Genomic DNA, 18,789 nt, shown 5'->3' on the forward strand with positions numbered 1-18,789 from the left:
TTTCATCATGTCCATCATTTCTTTCATTTTCATCATTTCCATCATTTTACCCTTCATTTCCATCATTGGCATCATGTCCATCATGCCACCTTTACCGCCCATACCGCCCATCATTTCCATTGGCATCATGTCCATCATACCACCTTTACCGCCCATACCGCCCATCATTTCCATTGGCATCATAGGCTTCATTGGCATCATTTCCATTGGTGGTGGCATCTTTTTCATTCCATAGGCATTAACGCCAGCCAATATGGCTATAGTTGTTAGCACGAAAAATGAAGCCATATTTGAGAGTCGAGAAAACCTGAAAACAAGCAAAACTTATTATAACTGTACTATATCATTAATGCATGCATTGTTTTCTTTATTAAACAATAAGCTTAACCTTTGAGATATATGTTTTCTCTCAATCTATTATCTAATGATATGTAATGAACATTCGTCACAACTCGGGCCATTCCGTACCTCGAAGGGAGTAGCGGAGTCACCCGTGGATTGCCGATTGTTGTAATGAAGAGAGGTAATTTTCCAAAATATGTTTGTGTAACAGATGGTTGTATTATAAAAAAGAAGATGTGGTATGAAAGCCAATGAGACGACGATCAACAAAATTGACCTTATTTGGGTTTGAGCTTTTAACTTAAAGACAAATCCAGAAAAGCGTTGGGAACGCACAATAAAGTGTTAATTTCATTTGATATTCAAATAAAAATATCATGCTGTTTTGAAGTGATCAATTAATTAAGTTTTTACGTTATTTGGTAATTGTAAATTGTGTAGGTAAATACTCATTTTGAAAATCAAATACAAAGCTTTGTGCAATAAATCATAAACAGACCGACATTTTTGCAATTTATGATTATATCATATCAAATTCGTCGTACATCCGAAGTGCTCTTCCTTATTAAACTCATTTAGGAAAGATCAAACCCAAAGATGAATACATTCGTGTTTTTTTATTTATCTTAATCAGGAACGATCAAACCAAAAATAAATTCATACTTGAATACGTCAGTTGGTATAAGACCAAAATGGATAGTAAAGATATATGTCGTTTAAATGAAATATAAATGTAGATCGTGAACTAAACGTCTGTAAAAGTATGTATCGATTATGGTAACTTACAAAATACTAATTGCTTTATTGTAATTTTTACGAGCGTAACATGACTCTTTAGTCAAATTAATTGGATAATTAGTATGCAAATATCAAGATAAAAATGAATCAAATTGAGCATCAAATATCATTTTAAAGCACGCCAAAAACTGTCTACAGAAATTTTGATGGTCAGCACATCATTTTATAAAGAAAAGACGATAGGATGATACTTTATTTGTACATGAACAAATGACAAGTTTTTTGGAAACTTTAATGAAATATGAGCAAATTACTAGACTTAAGGTGGAATCAAGTACCTTGACTAATAAATAAGCTCGTTTAATATTTATAGAAATGTTTGGACATTGCCAAAAGATACAATTTTCAAAAAAACGTGGACCACAGTCGACTTTATCAAGAAATGTGAATGGATATAAAGCAGTTTATCAAAAACTAATATTGTTAATTGAAAGCTTAATATTTCCTTTACAACAGCACGTGATTAAATCGGTCAGCTGAATTTTATAGAGTTTTCTCCCTGTATATGCTGTAGTGGCATGTACAACATTAAAGAATATATTTGAGAAATTTAAATTCGTTATCAGTATGTACTTATGTTCTTTAATCCTAAAATGTTCTACTTTTTAAAAACATACTTTTATCATAATTTACCAACTTACTATGTATTTTCTTTCTATTCGAAAATCGCATCTTTTTAATGAATATGGTATAATGAAGTCTTAAAATTTTCTTTCTTACCTGAGGTTTAACTAGGTGGCAAGTTAGTATCGATGGATAGCCAAAGAAAGATCTGCAATTGTTTGAACAATCATTTGCCTTTTTATGCAATCTATAATTTTTGCTCATCAAGCTTATTACGTAATAAAACATATGTTTTATTAAAATTATGCATGGACAGATATTTTAATCAAATTTGTGTGATCGCCATTACACGATAGCCATGTCTGACACACATTTGTCATACAATACATCTTTTCAACATCATAAAACTAACACTCTAATTTATACAACTACCTTGTTAGGATTCATAATATAACATGTTTTTTCATTGAGTATTTTTGTTCATTGACATCTACTACATGTTCCCATAGATTCCTTTATTAATGAACGTCAATGAATACATAGTTTAAAGGTGTTTAAATTGTAAGTATCTACATACAACTATTGAGGTACATCATGTGGAATTCGACTACATCATAATAAGTCCCAATTTCTAATTTAACCATGTGTCAGAGGCAATTATTGTGGGTTTTTTTTATTAAGACAAATGTGGTCCTTTAATAGAAAGATGTGGTAAAAAAATGATGGTATGCTAAACGTTACCTCTTTGAGATTTCCTTAAAATTTTGATTTGTTTTATATGCAAAGAAAGACATACAGAGATCTGTTTAGTTTGTATCCCTATATAGGTAAAAGCACAGCTTTTTACATTTTCAATACTTTGCCAAAAAACATCTCAACTAAATATAGATGTTTTTAGATAGTTCTCTTCGGGTAAAGGTTTTTGAGAAGATGAAGGTAAACTAAGATAAAAGTTAAAGCATGCAAGTATCGACGACAGAAAGTTTCACACATTTTTTCCCAGAAATTACAATTTTTGTTGTTGAATGCCGTGCGTTGACTTACAGTTGTTTCAGTCTGTGTCATTAAGTCTCTTATTGAGAGTATTGAGAGTTCTCTCATCGGCAATCATACCAAATATTCTGTGTTGTAAGTCGACAACTACAAGCTTTAATGCTGCTTTTTGTTAATGACAAACTTTTCTAGACCCAGTACACACTGAATGAATTGCCATCATATAGGGGTTTACAAAAAATGGTCAATGATTATAAAAGCAGAAACGTTATTTTTTAATGCTCAAGTCATCTCTAGTTGGAGTAATAACTTTCTTGTGAATTGATATAGAAAGATATGGTATAAGTGCCAGTGTTAACAATGTTCTACAAATTCCTGACAAATATTGAATAGTTGTGGTTCCATCCAAATCATCATTGGTTTATTTAACTCGAGCTTGATGTCCACAGCAGATTATATTTGACCTTCTTTTTTCGGTCATTTAATTTTATGTGCAATAGAAAATTGAGAATCGAAATGGGGAATGTATCAAAGAGACAACAACCCGACCATAGAGAAACACAACAACAGAAGGTCACCAACAGGTCTTCAATGTAACGAGAACTTCCCGCACCCGGAGGCGTCCTTCAGCTGGCCTCTAAACAAATATATACTACTTATTATTGATTTGGGACAGACGCAAAAAATGCGGCGGGGTTAAAGAAGTTTATGAGATCTCAACCCTCCCCCTATACCTCTAGCCAATGTAGAAAAGTAAACGCAAAACAATACGTACATTTAAAATGCAATTCAAGAGAAGTCCGAGTCTGAGGTAAGAAGATATAAAGTTACCATGCATAGTTAACCTGGGTGTTTGGTATCGTTTATAAAGCTGCTTGTATAAAACTAAGTATCACGTAAATCATACTACTACAAAGTCATAATGAAATTACGATAAAGCGTACTCTTATCAAAATAACAAAATAGTACAACCGAAAGAAAACGAATAAAACACTGCTCTTTCTTTACAACGAAAGCTTGAAATAAGATCACAGGATGCCCTCAAAGAATGTAGGTATTAAATTATCACAAAAATACTGAACTTCAAAAGAAATCCAAAATAGTTGAAGGATATAAACATTATGACAATATTAAACGTTAACGGTCAACGGAAAGAGTGAAAAACAAAGGAAGGTGAAAGGGTCAGTCAAACTCATAGATCGGAAAATAAACTAAATGAATTATTCAATGATACAGGAAGTGGACTACCCGTATTTAAGTATCATATGTCATGTTTTAAAAGCTACATAAGTAAGCAGAATTTAAAATCAGTATCATGTTCCTTAGCTTAAAAAGAAACACGAGATATAAATTCCGTTGTATCTTTAATTCTTTGGTGCCTGGAAATACTGTTCACAATACATCAAAGTGTATTATTTGCAACAAAAATACGTCTCATAAAAGGGTAAAACATTACATACAAATTCTTCTGCTGAAAGGTTAGTCAATCTTAAAGATGCTGTTGTTAGACGCTGATTTGATAAATCGAATGGAGCAATATGATTTGCTCAATAACGCAGTGTTTCACGCAGCATGTATGACCACATACTTGGCATATAAACCGAAACACGCTGATAAATTTGTGTATGATTTGTCATTTGAAAGAGTAGCTGAAATTATAGATAGAGACCTTATTCGTGACAAAAGTCTCTTGTATTGTCATCACTGTTACATTATAAACAATGTACAAGTCTGTTTTACCTGAAAAAGTAAGTGAGACTTAATACTGTAATTCCTCTAAGACTAAGGCTTAACTGGAAAAGCACTACAGGGATGACACTGTATTTTTTTGCTCAATTAGGACAAGGTAAATCTAACATTGTATTTCCTAGCGATATTTCCATTGGAGACGCTGTTAAAGCAGCGAATAATATTCAAGCAGACTTAGAAATGCTTGAGATAAAAGCCTACTTAAGTATACGTAGCTCCACCAAAACTAACGAACAAACCGATATGCATGTACGTTATAAAGCAGCTTCAATATTAAGACAAAATATTGAAAATGTTTATATTATTATCTTGCAGAATGAAGAATTACGTTGAAAATCTCAAAAGCAATGGTGGCACCCTGTTTGATAAGGTTTTTTTACTTGGTTTCTTGACAAAAAGTCTTTTGAAATATTTTCTTAATTGTCAATGGATATTTCGCATGAAATTTGAAGAAAATGTGCTGCTCTCGCAGAGTGCTTTGTGTCAAATTATAATAGCATAACTACTTTATTTTGTCTCAATCTTGCAGTACAGTTGTATCATGAGTTCGAATCAGAGTGTGTGATTGAATATTTAAATGTACATGGCTTCGGTGTCAAGTATGACGAGGTTCGGAGGTTTTTGAAAAGTGTAGCTGTAATATCAAAAGTTGGATGTTATGACCCATTCGGTATAGGTAACTGTGGTTTCTTATTCCAAGGAGGTGTGGACAATATTGAGATTAATAACGGAACGATTGACGATAAAAACGCATGTCACTCCATGACGCGTTCTATACTCCAAAATTCAGTTTTACATGGAACACTCGGATTTAGTATCAGACAACGGTTTGAACGAAAACAGGACAAATCATTAGTCTATGACGAAAAGGTATCCTCACTGATGCAGTGCCTACCCTTTACAAAACTAAAAATATGATAGGAGGCGTCTGTGGTGACGTCAAAATGCACTTAAACTTTTAAACACTTGCAAAGATCCGATCGGCCAGACTCCATATATGTTGTGATTTCTTCGCAGAATGATATGCAGAGAGGGATATGAATTGTCTAGTAAATGTACCGAACAACTTGCTCCATTTTGACATATTTAGCCAACCCAAAATGAAAATGGCTCCACATGTGCTTTTGGTTGGAAAACGGCGCAAAATGAAAAGTTAGAGTCAGTTTTCTTTGAGGGACAAATGGCATCAGACTTTCTATAAGATCTAATTTGTCCGTGTAAGGGGGGAAAGCATGCCAGGCAGCATGTGTTTGCAAGAACCAGGGTCTTTCTTGTACTGATTTATGTTTTTGTTAAAAGGTATGTAGTTGTAACAATATTCAGGCAGAATCAGCCGACGTCGAAATAGTCAAACACTACACGATTTCAGCTTTCCAGTGAGCTATTAAAATCCCATGAGGTATTTAGGTACTTTAAATTTCTGAAATTGGCATCTCCTCCGCTCCACTATAATGTGTACAACCATCGTTGAAACAAATATAGTTTCTTAAGAATAGATCGTAGTGGATATTATATGAATTAAAAATAATTCGAAGTCATATGAGCACTACCTGCGCTTCCGGTGTGTTACTTTATTCATATATAGATATATATAATAAAGATAGGGTCACCGACATCGTTTTTTCGGTACACATCATTCAATGTTGTGTTCTTTGTGAAAAAAACCTATAATCGTCGAAATTATCGTAACGTCGCCGTGTTGCAGGCCGTAAAACGTTGATTTTTGACGTTTTTCACTACCAACAAGGTGACAAAATGATATTTAGACAACAAACGAAGTCGGTGACCCTATCTTTATTTTGCATCATTATAACGGAATTGTATGTGTCAACAACATACAGTTTTTAAAGAAAAATCTATGGAGTAGAATAAAAGATTTGGCGATTTTAAGGCAAATTTTGTATGTTTTTTTCGTCGATTGTATGTGATTTCTATGCAAATATTCACCCATATTAAAAGAAATCAATCTGCAATATTTCAGATAATAAAAGAGATAAATGCATTATTTTTTTCGATTGTCAGTTGTTGTTCACCGAGCCAAGATTGTAAGCAAAATTTGAGCAAAATCTGCGACATAGCCCATTGACTGTTCCTTGACCTTAAACGTCTTAATTTTGGAGTTAATAGAATAAAAAAAATGTGATTCTGATAAAACAACAATCTACCTTTGTACGAATTTTATAGTTTTCATTGCAAAAGATCATTATGATAATTTAAAAGATGTCATATAAGTGTCAATGAGAAAAATCTACTTCAAATTCATAATGTATAAAATATAAAAAAGTTAACTATCATAAGTCTTAGTACGGTCTTAATCACGTAATCATTGGCTGACACTGAAAAGCAAGCTAAAATCTCCAAAAATTGACTAGTGTAAAAACAAAAACAGACTGTCCAATCTTAAAACTAAAAAACGATAAACAAGAAACACACTATGAACCAAATAAACAAGCGACAACTATTGAACAACAGGCTCCTGACTTAGTACATGTAAATAAAATGCAGCGGTTTCAAACGTTTTTACAGGTGACTCCTCTTCACTCTAACCTACAACTGTATACTTTCATAGAAGTAATATTGAACGAATGTGTGCGCATACCTCTGATAACACTCATCAAGATAATACTTTATCATTATTCATTATGCATCATTTAATGATAGTTTGTTAAACAAGTTGATAACATATATGGTAATGTTATCAAATATAAATTAAGCTGATCATAACGGATAAATGTAACTAATTGAATATCTTTTTCCTACAGCAACAGTTAACAACTAAGCTAATTTGATATATTGAAGCTGTTGCTTTCACTCAATTTCGAGCAAACTATATTTTTAATCCAGTGTATTATGGAAGAATTTATGCACTATAATACTTAAATGTTGTCGTTGCACCCTTTCGTGGTTTTTCTCGGACTTCTCCAAACTGACTCATTTTGTGGTGTACTGAATAATATCTCAAAAGTATAAACATCATTATATGACTAGTTGTAATTTTTTTTAATATGTTCAAACTTGTTCTCAAAAACTGTGAATAATCTACCATGTCTAAAATGAACACTTTTGGGAAACGGTCTGTTTTTTTAATAACTATTGTGCTTCATCTCGACCTGATGATACAAGCTAATTCTATTTGCAAATAAAAGTGTGTTGTATTTTTTTTATAAAACAGACCGTTGTTTTTCTGATTGAATTATTTTCAAATTCTTCAACGAGTGCTTTGCAAAACGTACTAACATTATTGATTTTGTTGCAGGTTGAAGGCCGTACAATAAAATATAGTTGTTTTTATTAAATCTATCATATCTATCCCGAGTATATTTTCGCAGTAATGAAATGGCAAAAAGGTGGCATAATGAATGATTAAGTGATATACAAAATTATTCTGACTTTAAAAAAGAAATAGGAAGTTAGTAGGTTTTAGACTACACTGATAGCCACTCAATACAAAAAAAACATCTACATCTTTAATTTTTAATACATGTTTGTACAAATGGAATATTATATACAAGGAGGAAAGCAATTTAAACGACTTGATAAAACGTCACCAGTATCTGAGGAGAAAGTTGTTGAACCGGTATTATGTCAAAGAACGTATCGTCTTTTTTAACAAAAAATATCAGAAAACACATTATGTGCAGGGTGTTGTTGAAAATATTCAGTACCAACTTCACGGATAATACATAATAGTCTTTATATATAGACTCTGGATACTGACGATGTATTTCATCAAAATTTTATAACTGCTTATAGTAATAGTGTTTTATTTGTCTTTGTAAATTTTTAATCCCTACTGTTTAGTCCATTTCAGGTAATATTTTTTTCTTGGTTTGGCTTTTGCTACCACCAGTTATGTTGTTGTCATACAAGTGAGAGGCTTAGATAGCTGCAAAAGTAGGTCTTATTTTCCACATTCTATATAAATAATATATGTACCAAGTCAGAAATAAAACAGCCGTTTTCACTACGTTTGATGTGTTGAAGCTTTCGATTTTGCCCCTTACAAGGGACTTAATGAATTAAGTTTTCCTTGGAGGTCGGTACTTTTGATATTTTACTTTCTGAATATGAATTCACTTATGCAATAATAACGTCATGTGAAGCAGTGAAAAATAACATGTGGTATTGAATAAGAAATCAAACCAAAGTTGGCATAAAAGTTTTATTACTTAAAATGGTGTTTTCCTTAGTAGTGCAAGTCATTAGTTTAAACTTATCCATCATCATTTTAATTCGAACATTTTTTAGATAGATGTGAAACTGTGTCTTGGCCACGAGCATCACTGAAGAGACATGTATTGTCGAAATGCGCATTTGGTGCAAGAAAATTGGAACCGTTTATTTTATTGCATATTCGCCACCGTGTCCCCAGTTGTTATTTATCTCATAAAGCAAGCATAACACAAAGTGCCATCATAAAACAAGAAGAGATTATATGTACCTTGTCGACGCACTCGGCTTAACTTTATTTTATATAAATGTGTAAATAAAAATAGTAAGTGTATCGTTTTTGGTAGATATTACATTGAATATTAGATTGTTGATAGCAACCATTGACAATAAAATCGAGAAGGAAAATGGTGAATGTGTTAAATAGACAACAACCTGACCAGAGTAGGTAACAGCCAAAGGCCAGCAAAGGTGTTCAACGCAGCGACAGAATTCAAACCTGGAGATGGACATCTGCATGCCCATTAAATAAAATGTGTACTCGTTCAGTGAAAATGAACGTCATACTTAACTCCATCATTTATAAATGAACTTAAAAAACATACAAGACTAACAAAGGCCATTGACCCTTGACTTAGAACAGGCGCAAAAAAACGCAGCGGGGTAAAACATAATTTGTGAGATATCAGCCTTCCCCCTATTCATGTGGCCAATGTAGAATAAATAAATACACATCAATATGCAGTGATACTCAATTTAAAACAAGTCCAAGTCCTATGTCACAATAAGTAACAAATGAACGAAGCAAACTAACAATGATACATAAATTAATACAGGACTTCTAGCAGTTACTGACATGCCAGTTCCAGACCTTAATTAAACTAGTTGAAAGATGATCCCTTAATCATATAAAATTCAAACACTTTCACTTTCGATAGGGGTTTAGTATTGTAAAATATATGCTAAGAACCTAACCCGTATCATGTCAACAACTGGTTTTAAAATAAATGTGTTTTTGGAAGGGGGTTTCCGATGCAAAGACCCTATGGGTTAATAATTATAGAATAACTAATCGAAAATATCAAATAGAGAAAAATATTTAACGAGTGACCGAACAATGCTTTAATTCACGCATGTGTTAATTATTATTGTTGTTCGGTCATGATTTGACTATTTTTCGATATTTGAATTCTTTAATTAGTTATTCTTATTATTTCATTGGCAAATTGCTTTTTTTAAAGAAATTAATGTAAAACATCCAAGGAACTATATGTTTTTTTCTACGCATTCGCAATTTGTTTTAATCAGCCGTTATCAACCTCTTGACAACGCCTAGTGTTGTATGACGTCAGAGAGTGAAATAACCACGTTTATTTCACATGTGAAATTATCGGGGTTTTTTTAACTGGGAAATCATTGCAATTCATTGCAACCAATTTAATTAAAAAAAACAAATACATATATATGCCATCATTAATGACCTGAAAACACTGTCGTAACTAGATATGTTCAAAAAAAGTCTGTTTAAAGGTTCGGTAAGCTTTACAGGTGAATGCCTTTGTAAAGAATATAAACATTAAAAGATTGGATGTGAGATACCTAAATGTTAATGATGTCTGCATGTTGATTTATATTTACTAACGATGTCCTTGAACCGATGATAAAATCTAGTTTATAATATCAAAACCCCTGTTTTTATAAGTTTTCAATAATATAGATATTACCTTCGATTAAAGAAAACACGTTTTTACAAATACGAGCGCATTGAAAAATTTGTCAAAACCATAAGATGATCATCATAAAAAAATTAGGAATATACAATATGACATGAAAAATCATCCATCTTGTCATACATTTTAGTATTAGGCTTCCCGTTAAGATATAGATATCAAGATCTAGGAAAGGACAGTGTTCATTATTAGTAATAGATTTATTTAAAGTCAGTTCGGCAGAATAAATCTCGTTAGTGGTCATACTGAAGTCATTCTTATTGAGAGCCAATATATTTGTAGATACCTATTTGTTGGCACAAGGACGTGTTATTTGTATCTGACTGTTAATGACGTCATAACGCAACATACAATAGATGTTGATAGTGTACTGATTGATATTTAGTCTTGGATGACAGATTTTTTTGTTTGTTTTAGTTATTATTGGCTTTGAATTATCGGTCAGAAACTGTGAGTATTTGTAGATTTGTACGTTTGTTTTGTTGTCAGTGATGTGTTTATGCTTTTTTGGGGGTGGGGGAAGGGAGGGCTTTATACTATCTGATGAATTAGGCCTTTTCTGCTGATTGTTATTGTTCTTCTTCTTTATAACCGCCATCCAAGCTAACTAGATGATAGGTTTCTTCAAATATGTTACCCCGTCATATTCGTTATTGCCTTTTGCAATTCGGAGCCTATAGTTCAGTGCTTGTTGTTGGTTCGTGTTTGTTATGTTTTTTTCTCGTTCCATTTTATGTTATAAATTATGTCGTAAACTTTTACAATTAAACTGCTATATATGTTTCATGTTGGTATCTTTTATAGTTGTGTGTACAGTTTTTTCATATTGTCGAACTCTGTACGGTTGACTTTGATGGCTTGCATCCATTTGTCTATTATGGCTTCCATCCATTTCATTGAAACTTTGATAAATAAAGGCAACAGAAGTAAACCGCTGTTTAAAAGTCATTAATCGATTGTGGTCCGTGTTAATAGTTGTCTCAATTGCCATCATACCACAGCTTCTAGCTGTTTACGAAAAATTAAGCGCACGCAGACAGGAAACTGAATTACAATTTTCATATATAAGCAACTTTTCCTTTTCATCCTTTCACAAATAAGAAACTGATAACAATAAAATAATTCTCAGTATGAATGATATATACATTTATTAGCACGATATCTACAACTGTTTCAGATTTATATAACATGTTTATATTCATCAGTATTAAAAATCGATTGTTTAATATACTTTCTTCATTGGCATGGGCATTGGCATACCAGGCTTCATCATGTCCATCATTGGCATTTGCATTGGCATACCAGGCTTCATCATGTCCATCATTGGCATTGGCATTGGCATACCAGGCTTCATCATGTCCATCATTGGCATTGGCATTGGCATACCAGGCTTCATCATGTCCATCATTGGCATTGGCATTGGCATACCAGGCTTCATCATGTCCATCATTGGCATTGGCATTGGCATACCAGGCTTCATCATGTTCATCATTGGCATTGGCATTGGCATACCAGGCTTCATCATGTCCATCATTGGCATTGGCATTGGCATTCCAGGCTTCATCATGTCCATCATTGGCATTGGCATTGGCATACCAGGCTTCATCATGTCCATCATTGGCATTGGCATTGGCATACCAGGCTTCATCATGTCCATCATTGGCATTGGCATTGGCATACCAGGCTTCATCATGTCCATCATTGGCATTGGCATTGGCATACCAGGCTTCATCATGTCCATCATTGGCATTGGCATTGGCATACCAGGCTTCATCATGTCCATCATTGGCATTGGCATTGGCATACCAGGCTTCATCATGTCCATCATTGGCATTGGCATTGGCATACCAGGCTTCATCATGTTCATCATTGGCATTGTCATTGGCATACCAGGCTTCATCATGTCCATCATTGGCATTGGCATTGGCATACCAGGCTTCATCATGTCCATCATTGGCATTGGCATTGGCATACCAGGCTTCATCATGTCCATCATTGGCATTGGCATTGGCATACCAGGCTTCATCATGTCCATCATTGGCATTGGCATTGGCATACCAGGCTTCATCATGTCCATCATTGGCATTGGCATTGGCATACCAGGCTTCATCATGTCCATCATTGGCATTGGCATTGGCATACCAGGCTTCATCATGTCCATCATTGGCATTGGCATTGGCATACCAGGCTTCATCATGTCCATCATTGGCATTGGCATTGGCATACCAGGCTTCATCATGTCCATCATTTGCATTGGCATTGGCATACCAGGCTTCATCATGTCCATTGGCATTGGCATATCAGGTTTCATCATGTCCATCATGGGCATTGGCATTGGCATACCAGGTTTCATCATGTCCATCATTTCCATCTTTCCTTTCATCTCCATCATTTCTTTCATTTTCATCATGTCCATCATTTCCTTCATTTTCATCATTGCCATCATTTTGCCCTTCATTTCCATCATTGGCATCATTTTCATCATTTCCATCATGCCACCTTTACCGCCCATACCACCCATCATTTCCATCGGCATCTCAGGTTTCATTGGCATCATGTCCATCATGCCACCTTTGCCGCCCATACCACCCATCATTTCCATTGGCATCATGTCCATCATACCACCTTTACCGCCCATCATTTCCATTGGCATCTTTGGTTTCATTGGCATCATGTCCATCATGCCACCTTTACCGCCCATACCGTCCATCATTTGCATTGACGGTAGCATCTTTTTCATTCCATAGGCATTTATGCCAGCCAATAAGGCTATAGTTGTAAACACGAAAAATGTTGCCATCTTTGAGATTCGACGAAACCTGAAAAACATGTAGTACTCGTTACACCCGGAATATATATATAATTCAAACATGTTTTTTTCAAAAAGTAATAAGTGTAACATAAATAAGGTTTAGCTAGCTATAAAACCAGGTTCAATCCACCATTTTCTACATTAGAAAATGCATGTACCAAGTCAGGAATATGACAGTTGTTTTACATTCGTTTGATGTGTTTGGACTTTTGATTTTGCTTTTCGATTTTGGACTTTCCTTTTTGAATTTTTCTGAGCTGAGTTCAGTATTTTTGTGTTTTTACTTATTAATACAATTTCAGACACGTTCTAAATAACATGATATGCATATGAAAGATCTGTTTGTAAAAAAAAAAGTCATAATGAAATTTTTTTACTAACCGATCTTAATAATCTTTTTATCACATATTTAAGTTCTGCAGAAAAAGGGGGAAAAATTATAATATTTTAATGAAACACAACAGGTAAAAATCTTAAACAGTTTATCACAAAAGTGTCATTAAAGATGCAATGACGTCATGTCATTTAGAATCAGGGAATAATAACTAATAACCCCTTGTTTGCATCGGGCAATTTTGAGGTTATGATATTATGCAAAACATGACGTATCCGTGACAAATATGTGATAAATATATATTTCTAATCTTGACAAACATTCATTAATTCTTTCCCATAAGTACTTTTTATAAGTCCTTTTGTCATTGTGACTTTTGTTCTATATGAACGCTCTATCTTAATAAGTAAAAAAATACACATTTTCTATGGAGCATAACATTATTATAATCGCCATAACACGCCTTAAACCTCTTATGTCAATAAAAAATGGTAATACATTCTAATCGAAAAAATACCTAAATTTGGAACCAAATTAATAGTATAAATACTATGGATTTATTTTTTTTTCTTGGGTACCAATTTTCGTGGATTAAGAAAAACTTATTTGCTCGTGGATATTTTATTTCGTGGTTATGCCAAAGTCCAAGACATATAGAAAATATCAATATGTCCATATAAATAACAAATATGTTTTTCGTCGCACATTTAATTTCGTGCTTTACTTGTATCCATAAAATCTACGGAACTTGTATCCAACGAATATTAATGAAACCACATAACTGCGGACTAGAATGTCATTCTACCAAGCTACTAAAAAGTGCAGGTTCCCTTGAAACATGTTCTGCTTTTACATGCTTAAGTTAATAAAAAAATACATATGTTGCAATGTTCTATTTTCTGGAAATATATATATATATGACCTTGCTGAATGGTTAGAACAAAAACAACTATTGTTACTATATATTAATTTATTGGAACAGGCATATTTTATTTTTAGGAATTTAATCTTTTAATGCTTGTTCCTGGTCAGGAATATATGACACTTTTTCTGGTGTAATTGAACTTTTAATTTTGCCATTTGATTAGGAATTTTCCTCGGAGTTCAGTATTTTTGTGATTTTTCTTTTTTAATAATATAGCTCTTGACGTTTTTATATCTTATAAATCCTTTGCTTGCAATATTTCATAAAGGTAAATCTAAAAAAAAAACACCATTGGACGCATGCAATTAATAAAGAGTTATTCTTTTTTTATATTCTAATTATTAGATTACATCTATGCTTCACTACAATATATTATTTTTTTGCATCGTTCTGAAATTCAACATTCATGACGATACAAGCTGCCACAAAAAAATGGACAGGTAAATTATAAAAAGAAATGATAGAAATTGTGTTTTTATGATCCTAGCAGAAAAATGTTTCAGAAACCACGTATTTTTTGTGGAGATATAAAATTTTCGTAGATATTTATCTTTGTTTACGTACTAGTTCCCAGATAACTTGTGAATTTTACCAGTTAGAATGAACATAAAAAGCTGCGGCCTTGTATTCCGAGGAAGACGTAAAGTGAAGGTTGGAATAGTAGCGATTTTAGCATAAGTTTTAATTTATAGTTTAAAGTTTGGGGCACATACATATTGCGAAATATGCCACACAGTACTAAAATTTTGACCTTTGTTCCCATTCTAGGATAAAAAGTACTGATTGTGTGCTTAATTCAATAATGAAGCCCTTCCGCTTTGGCCAACACTTTTACATACAAATAATTTTACAAAAAGGAGCAGTACAAAATAATTGAAGAATTCATATTATGTTGAAAGGGTTATTTATTCATATTTATCCTATGTTTAAATCATAGAAAATTGTAACTGATGTTTGCATGCAGTTTTAATCTTAAATCACATATATTTTCAACTAACCCAAACCATATAGCGTTTTAAATGTTTAAGTGGTCATATGAATAACAAAAGAATTTAAGGTAGATTGATGGTATACCGTCATCTTGGATTGTACAATCACAGTACAAAATCGGTCTAGTTAAATGCCTAAATCTGCAAATTTGGAGACAAATATGCAATTCAATGGTTAAAATGTTTTTCTATTTAAAGAAAACTTGTTAATTAATTGAATAATTCAAAATATTTTAACAAATACCAATTTGTTTGGTTTTAAATCATTTTTTTCCTAATGAGCTTTTCAGGGGAGATAACTCTTTAAGTACAAAATTTATACTGGTCTAATAGGGATTTTTTTTTTACTTGTAGCAAGAAAACAAGTTCGGTGACACCATTTTTTCTATTTATTTTCTTAAAGCATATTATGAAACCTTTCTTCTCACAATTTTTTTCAAAATTCTATCTCATAGAATTTTTTTCATTCACACTAATGTGTATTTTCATGAACAAACTAACCAAATTTTTGCAATTTTCAACGACTCGTAGCTTGAAAAATAGCACGGTGACCCATACTTTTTATTAATTTTTTGAAAAGAGCATAGTAAAATCTTCATTTTGGCAAATTATAAAAAAAATCTGTCTCAAAAAATATATACTTGTGATCTACCTTAACACTTATTGAATTCTTGCATCTGGACTTACTATTGTGATTGATTGATTGATTGTTGGTTGCTTAACGCCGCATTAGCACACAAATGCTATATCGCAGCGACTCTTACTATTGTGAGAAACACACACAAAACGGTTGAATTAGCAAATGATGAATTGATACCTGAATAAACGAAATTCTATTTGACTTACAAGCTCCATAAAAGAAGAAATGTTTTGCATGTAATAAAACTGTAATAGATCGTGACCTAAGGTCTATAAATATATTTTTCTATGCTGCAATTTTTTGCTATTGTTTCAAAAAAAGGGAGAAGTTTTGGTACCATCAAAACGTTTAATCCCGCTGCAAATGTTTGCACCTGTCCTAAGTCAGGAATCTGATGTACAGTAATTGTCGTTTGTTTATGTAATTTATACGTGTTTCTTGTTTCTCTTTTTTTTTTATATAGATTAGAAAGTTGGTTTTCCCGTTTGAATGGGTTTACACTTGTTATTTCGGGCCCTTTATAGCTTTTTGTTCGGTGTGAGCCAAGGCTCCGTGTTGAAGGCCGTACATTGACCTATAATGGTTTACTTTTATAAATTGTTAGTTGGATGTCTGATTTGCACTCACACCAAAATTTTTCTATATCTATGTACAGATCATATTAACAAAAAAACGGTTATATTGAATGTATTACGCGAGAAACATGTGTATTCTATGAAAAGAATCGATCTGGTATTCCGATTTAGGTAAAATTGTGTCCAACAATATTTTTGAATAAAGGAATACTAAGTATTGGCTGTTAGATGTCATGCAAGACAAACATTAATCGGTTGGTCAACACATCATGTTTGTAACAAAATATTAAAAAGGATGCACTTTAAATTATATATGAATATAATAGCAAACTTTAATCAATTGATATTAAAAACAAAAATGGTTGGTTAACACGACAATATGAAACAAAAAAACCAAGAAAGATTTTTGAAAGATTAATCTTAACGAATTTATTTAGAAAAATCTTATGAGTTACCTGTTTTACAAATATTTTTTTAAGTAAAACTCACTTTTAACGAAAAATACCAATTTGATACTTAAAAGCGTGATAGACGAAATCGTACTTATCTAATTTGATCAAGAATACTGAAGGCTGTTTATAAGTAAAAATATTTCTTACCTGAGTTTTAAAAAGGTGGCAAGTTGCTATCGATGGAAGCCTAAGAAATTTATGCGACCGTTTCAGCCATTATCTTCCGTTTTATACGAATAATTTTTCCTGCCAATTAAGCTCGTTATGTAATAGAACACGTGTTTTATTAAACATCTGCAACGGCATTTTATTTCATTAAAAATTATGTGAATATCAAAACACGATAACCATGTCCGACAGATGTTTTGGATGTGATACACAATATGTTTAATACCATATTGACAATTGACACAGTTAGTGTGTAAGAGTTCATCATAGACCATGGAGTAATATTCTTTATCGCTACGCTTTTGTCTCATTGACATACTTCCCACAACCTCTTTCATTCATACTACGGATTCTTTAATTTCGTGGGTAACTATTGTCGTGGATTAAGCAAAATTTCCATGTTCGTGGATATCAATTATCATGGTTTTATTAATTCTGCATACAAAGGAAATCTAAATGAAAATTTGTGATTTGTTGGATTTTTAATTTTGTGTTTCACCTGAACCAACGAAATCCACAAAAATTGATTTCTTACGAATAATAATTAATCAGTACAAATAACAACAGCGTGTAGATGTGTTCTACATTGTATGATTCTAATTTAAAACCATTTACATACAATTGTTATCCTGGTATCTATGATGAGTTCATTAGCCCACATTTCATTTTATCACAGTTTCCTTGGATTTAGCTATTTCTGTTCAAAAGAACAAGTGTTAGGTGTGTTGATGATATGAACATAGAGATGGCTCTTTAATCGACGTACGAAAAACAATCTGGTAAGAAACTAGAATAAAAGAGGGACAAAAGATAACAGAGGGACAGTCAAACTCATAAATCGACAATAAACTGACAATGCCATGGTTAAAAATGAAAAGGACAAACAGACAAACAATAGTAGAGCATAGAAAACTAAAGAATAAATAATACGAACCACACCAGAAACTAGGGGTGATCTCAGGTGACCCAGAAACGTTCTGAAATAGTTTTTTTTTCTATAAACTGTGACACACATTTAATATTTATTTATAGACAGATATACATGCATAGGTCACTCTGCATGATACTAGTTTTCCAAATAGATGTTCGACTGTTTTAGATAGAAGCTATATTTTCCATACTTCGTTGAAAAATTGCAAAAATTGAAACACAAGATAGGTTTACGGCCTTTTTTTTAAATTGGAAACTATATCTTCTTAATGTTTGAAGCACACACAGAATTTTCTCCTGTTGCAGCAAATGACAAATTCAGCAGGCTATAGAAGCGTGGTGTGAAAGTGGTAGGAAGTTTCTATGTGAATGAATGCCTATAGTACCAACTGTTTTTTAATGTCTGTATTCTTCTCAGGAACATGCTAAATTATCGTATATACCTACAGCTAGAATAGAGAAAGTCGGGGGGAATTCCTAAGGAATCGATTGATATGCAGCAAAGATTGGCAAATTTGAAATTAAGTTTCTTAGCAAAATCATACAGATCTAATCTTGATGTAAACATTGAATGTAAATAAATCGAGAAGCATGCAAATACAAAATTTGAGATTACCT

The 18,789-nt window shown here is 32.7% G+C and overlaps 1 protein-coding gene across 1 annotated transcript; it reads right to left on the bottom strand.

Annotated features, from left to right (window-relative positions):
• Positions 1 to 11,568: 11,568 nt before the first annotated feature.
• On the bottom strand, positions 11,569 to 17,298 carry LOC134694307 (uncharacterized). Its single transcript, XM_063555313.1, has 2 exons — positions 17,221 to 17,298; positions 11,569 to 13,165 (listed from the first exon to the last, which is right to left on the bottom strand). Exon 2 carries the CDS (start codon positions 13,144 to 13,146, stop codon positions 11,569 to 11,571), a length of 1,578 nt encoding a protein of 525 aa, XP_063411383.1. The 5' UTR covers positions 13,147 to 13,165; positions 17,221 to 17,298.
• Positions 17,299 to 18,789: the final 1,491 nt, after the last annotated feature.

Source organism: Mytilus trossulus, chromosome 13 (assembly GCF_036588685.1).
Source record: "Mytilus trossulus isolate FHL-02 chromosome 13, PNRI_Mtr1.1.1.hap1, whole genome shotgun sequence".
In the NCBI taxonomy this organism is placed as follows: domain Eukaryota; kingdom Metazoa; phylum Mollusca; class Bivalvia; order Mytilida; family Mytilidae; genus Mytilus; species Mytilus trossulus.

Bases quoted from the DNA above. Each gene is read 5' to 3' on its own strand.
- LOC134694307 (XM_063555313.1), bottom strand. From the start codon at position 13,146: ATGGCAACATTTTTCGTGTTTACAACTATAGCCTTATTGGCTGGCATA.